This window comes from Solanum pennellii, chromosome 3 (assembly GCF_001406875.1).
Source record: "Solanum pennellii chromosome 3, SPENNV200".
Lineage (NCBI taxonomy): Eukaryota > Viridiplantae > Streptophyta > Magnoliopsida > Solanales > Solanaceae > Solanum > Solanum pennellii.
The window spans coordinates 33,549,859-33,555,388 of NC_028639.1; the positions used below are offsets into that span (position 1 = coordinate 33,549,859).

The 5,530-nt window shown below is 35.6% G+C and overlaps 1 protein-coding gene across 1 annotated transcript in view; it reads right to left on the bottom strand.

Annotated features, from left to right (window-relative positions):
• The window catches only part of LOC107013679 (ferredoxin-dependent glutamate synthase, chloroplastic), a 44,980-nt gene that overhangs the window by 6,850 nt on the left and 32,600 nt on the right, over nt 1-5,530 (bottom strand). The window contains exons 26-31 of the mRNA XM_015213548.2: nt 5,072-5,200; nt 4,849-4,947; nt 4,077-4,219; nt 3,885-3,978; nt 2,632-2,870; nt 2,437-2,515 (exon numbers count right to left, since the gene is read on the bottom strand). Of these exons, the coding sequence (XP_015069034.1) occupies nt 2,437-2,515; nt 2,632-2,870; nt 3,885-3,978; nt 4,077-4,219; nt 4,849-4,947; nt 5,072-5,200 (783 nt within the window). The remainder of the gene's footprint in view (nt 1-2,436; nt 2,516-2,631; nt 2,871-3,884; nt 3,979-4,076; nt 4,220-4,848; nt 4,948-5,071; nt 5,201-5,530) is intronic.

Genomic DNA, 5,530 nt, shown 5'->3' on the forward strand with positions numbered 1-5,530 from the left:
TTTCTATATATATATATATATATATATATATATATATATATATATTCTAAAGCTATAAAACCATGCATGGCGCCAATGAAGTTACAGAACATCCCTTTAGGAGATAACAACATTTCCTTTAGTTGATATCTTTGGTTTCAATTCTGTCATCTATAGAAAGAAATCGCGTGAAGCAACTTACTGCCTCAACTTTCTTATAATTGAAGTCAAGATCACTTAATCCAAGTTCTTGAGTTGTTTCTCTAGTTGAAGTAATTAGTTTACCCAATGAATTGTAACTACTAGGTCCCATTCAAGATTCTTAGGATCTTTGGTGAAATTCTTAAATTCTATTCTTAAATTTTTGTTTTTGAGGTAGGCATGGAAGTGAGGTTTGACACAAAATATCCCCAAGAGAGAGAGATACAAGTATTTTGGGTTATGATTCTAGGGAGTGGGATATCAACGATGCTATCACACATTGTATTGGTGCGGCATGGATGACGTGAAAGGTTGCCTCTAGAGTCTCGTTTGATAAGAAGGTACCATCGAAACTCAAGGGTGTGTTCTATAGTGTGGTGGTTTGACCGACATTGTTGTATGGATTGAACATTGGCCATTCAAGAACTCCCATGTACAGAAGATGCATGTTAGATGCATGTTACAGAGATGAGAATGTTGAGTTGGATGAGTGATCATACTAGGAACGATAAGATCAGAAATGAGGATATCCAGAATAAGGTGGGACCAATGTTTTGGACGGCGAGAGGCGACAAAAGGCGACAAGGGCCTGCCTCGCCACGCGGCGAGGCGAGCAGCGAGGCGCTCGCCTTTTTTAATCGAGGCGCCAATTAATATCAAAAATTAAAAACATTTAATTGCACATATAATATTCAAAATTTCAATGGCAATTACATATATTACAAATACTATAATAATTACTATAGAAGAATTAATTTTTTTTTCAAAAAAATAATGCACAACAGTCACAACACAGTGAAAGCAGAAAGAATTTTACAGTAATCAGGGACAAAACAGAGAGTGAAGAAAACAGAGGAAAAAAAAGAGTAGTGAAGGCAGGGAGTAGTGAAGAGTGAAAGAGAAAGAGACGAATGGAGCAGCAACTCGAGGGAAAGAGACGAAGAAGAGAGCAGGACTGAGGAAGAGAAGAAGAGGGCAGCGACTGAGGAAGAGAAGAAGTAGCAGCGACTCGAGGAAGAGAAGAAGAGGAATACACGAAAGTCTGATGAATGTTTGAAAATAGAAAAAAAAAACAAGTTAAAACTTTTTTTAAAAAAAAAAATCAAAATGGCGACGCCATTTACGTCGCCATTAGGTCGCCTCGGGTCGCCTATTTGAGGTCGCCTCACCTCAGTGGATAATGGCGACACAGCCTCGCCTCGCCTCGCCATTCGCCAAAGGCGCTATGGCGAGCGCCTTTCACAACACTGGGTGGGACAGGCCTTTATGATGGACTAGATGATAGAAGCAAGACTGACATGTTTGGACGTGTGAAGAGAAGATGATAGACACACCAGTGAGGAGGTGCGAGAGGTTGGTTATAGAGGGTACATACAGAGCCAAAGGTAGGCCGAAAAAGTATTGGGAGAGGTGATAAGATAGAATATGATGCAGATTTAGGCTACCAAGGATATGACCCTAGATAGGATGGTGTAGAGGGAACACATTAGAATAGAAGATCAGTAGGTAGTGTAGTGTTGTATTTCTTAGGGTGGCTAGGGTTTGCGATGGTACTAATTGTAATACTGTAGTTCTTGTTTATTTATTTATTTTCATTATTTACTATTGTTTTAAATAATCTATCCTAGTATGTTTTTTATGGAGTTTTGACTATCACATGATTTTATTATTGTTTTGGCTCCTCTCTGGTAGACTTTTGCACTGCTTCCTTCTTATTTGCGTATTCTCTTTATTGTTTCCTTTTTTATACATAGATTTGTTGCACTAGAGTCGAGGGACTTCGAAAATAGTCTATCTTCCTCCACAAGGTAGTGGTAAGGTATGTGTACATTCTATCCTCCCCAAACGTCACTTCTGGGATTTCATTGGGTATTGTTGTAATTGTTGTTGAATTTCTCTCTTTATTTCTTTTTTTAAGCTTCCGCAGTTTCCTTTAAGTTTGTTATTCAATTCTTGAACCCCCAAGGTAATCCTTATCAATCATAGACGCCATTGTATAAATAATAAAAGTTTCAAATAAATATCCATTAATTTTCTATATCAGTTCTCGACAAAGTGAGAGATCATCTTGGTCTTCTCTTTTGCACGAATTTTAAGGAAACTCTGCAATTTAATATGATTATTTTGAGAGTCTAAAATGACCTATGTAGGATACAGATTCATAAACTTTGTAACAAAAGCAAATGTAAAAGGCACTTGAATACATCAGTGTTGTGATAGACGAGCAAATATTCATAAAGGTGGCTCAAATCTCACCTTAGGTACAAATGTTTCGTCCTCATCTAGAATGTATGCCAAACCTCCAGTCATACCAGCAGCTACATTTCTACCAACCCTGTTGTAAGCAAGAAAACATAGCTCAAATCCATGTCCCAAATTCTGCATTGTCCAAATTGTACCTTCAAATCTCTTATGACAATGAGTAGAGCATGAACAAGAAGTAATACTTACTTTCCAAGCACAACAACACATCCTCCTGTCATGTACTCACAACAGTGGTCCCCAGTGCCTTCTACAACAGCTTGAGCAAGAGAATTCCTCACAGCAAAACGCTCTCCTGCTTTACCTCTGACAAATACTTGACCACCTGTTGCTCCATATAAGCAGGTGTTCCCTACTATGGTAGCATCCTCTGGAACAAATCCAGTATTTTCGACGGGAGTTACAACCAACTCTCCTCCAGCCATGCCCTTTTGAAATTTCATTCAGTAACTTCATTTAGTATGGATGAATTATTCAAGTAAACAGCTACTTCTCAATCCCAAAATAGTTGGGGTCAAACTAAATGAATACTGATTTCTCATTTAAACTCATATCATATTATCATAACAAATAAGATAGAATTGAAAAATACGTTTAAAATATATAATAATAATAACAATAATAATAATAATAATAACTTTAAAAGCATGAAGGTCTAGAAATGTTGATTAAACTTTTGTGCCCTTCATTAAAAGACGCAACAATAGACAAAATTGTCATTTGCTTATTTCATCAAATCATTGTCATTTAATTGTTATCCTAATATTCAGGACTTTGAAGTTAATCAAAGTTAAAGCTATTAAATCTTTACTTATTTGTAATAAATAAGAACTCTTATCATTTAATACTTTTGACTAAAATTTTAGTTCCTAAATCTTTCTTTAATTGCACTATATGTCCTAACATTTAAGACTTTTAAAACCTAATATTTCTCCTTTATACAAAATCTTAAATTATGTTTAATTAAATAAATAAAAGAATTAAAAATATCAAAGAAAGAGGTTCATGTTTTAAAATAACTTCTTCACAAAGTTCCTATACTATTATTTTATCATTGAGATAGATTTAACATTTATTTTAGCGTCAATTGCTATTTTTAAAAAAAAATAAAAATTGTTCCTCTTGTATATATTTTTGTTGGTGTTAGCGAATGACGTACACTAATCTAATTATAATAATAATAATAATTATACTAATAAGAATAATAATAAGAATAATAATAGAAGTTCCATACAAGCCTAAGACCTACTATATTCTTAAACTTCATATAGTAAGCTCTACCCCTGGCAATATTACTTCGCAGTTTGCACATCAGAGAAATCACATGCAGCATGTGATCCAGAATTAAACTACACCAATTACCAATGCCCAATTAGGGAAACCATAACAGAGTTTCAAATCCACAAGGAGCATATTGATAAGATATAGGTTGTCCAACAAACCTTTCCTACATAGTCATTAGCTTCTCCAATAAGTCTGATGTTCATTCCAGGTGTCAGAAAACAAGCAAAAGATTGGCCAGCACTCCCGGTAAATCTGCATAGTGGAGAAAGAGTTGACTTGTTCATGCTGATCTAGGACTCTAAATATAATAATTGCAAATACAGAAGACAAATCACAAAAGATAATCTTACGTTATGTTCAGCTGTCCGGCAAAACCAGTATCACCATATTTCTTAGCCACGGCACCCGCAATGCGACCACATACAGCACGGTCAATATTATATATTTCAACTGTCTTGTTGACCACCTTTTCATTCTCAATTGCATCAGATATCTGCACATTAATACTTTTCCATCGGTTCCTTGTAATTTCCTCAACAACATGGGAATTTAATGGATTTTTCATTTCAACAAGGCACCAAATAAACATGTATTACAAACACGGAAATGGGAGACACTTCTCTCTCTGTGCCAGAGACTTGCCAACATTCTTTTTTGTTATTCCTTTTAACCACTTTCCATCGAAGAAAAATTTCTCTGAATAGGACAGGAGTAAAACATATATGACAAGAATCAGTTATCACTATGGAATGCTGTCTCCTGATATGGCTTTGGATAATTCTCACATCATTTACTACCATTTAGGGTTTAGTTAGGTCTTTGGTTCATTTTCTTCACATCATCACATGGTATCCAGACCCATCCCTGTACTTGGATTACCCAATGTTGGGCCCTATGTTATGTTGTTGAAACTTCAATTATGCTGCCCTGAATCTGCAGCCCTGCGGTTGTTAAGAGTCCCATATTGGGTGAGGGTATGGGTTGTTGTCTACTTATATGACCTAGGGAAATTCACATCTATGAGCTAGCTCGTGGGATTGAGTTAAGGCTTAAGGTTCATTTTCTTAACATGATTCATTGGATATTTTGATTCATGCAATGAAATTTTTTAAGTGATCTTACCTTTGGATCTGCAAGCAAAACATCATCCAGAACAGGACCATTACTATGAACTTCCTGGTTCCTTATCATACTGCTGCTCCATTCAGGCAACCCAACATTCTAAAATCATAATGAAATGTCTTGATTCTTCTTGTCAAATAAAATAGGAAGAAAGTAATATACAAACAACTACAAGTAACTTGATCAATTGACCGATAGATCAACTGTTGTTGAAAATACTTACAGAGAGGATGTAACTAAGATCAAGATGCCGAGTTTTCATTAATGATATATCTCGAGGTCTAAGTATATCTGTGCGCCCAATTATGTCATCCAGTTTCTCATAGCCTAGTTGAGCCAACATGCCTCTCACCTTGGCCAAAGATAGTGGAAAAATAAATTAAGCAGACAAACAAAGGAGGACATGCTGATCAGGTAAAATTTAAAATTTGCAGTAAATGAAAAAAAACATGACAGTTAATTAGATCATCAAATCCTTGCTTGCAATTTTTTTGTGAAGTGACCTTTGAATATACATATTTGTTCTTCCAGTTCCACATAAGGAACTCGAGAACTGCAATCCACACACAATTGATCATCCTCATATCACTTATATATGTGTGTTTACTCTTTACTCTGACACTATATCATGAAAAACCATGTTTGTTGGCTACTATCAGCAGCATATCTGGGGGGGGGGGGG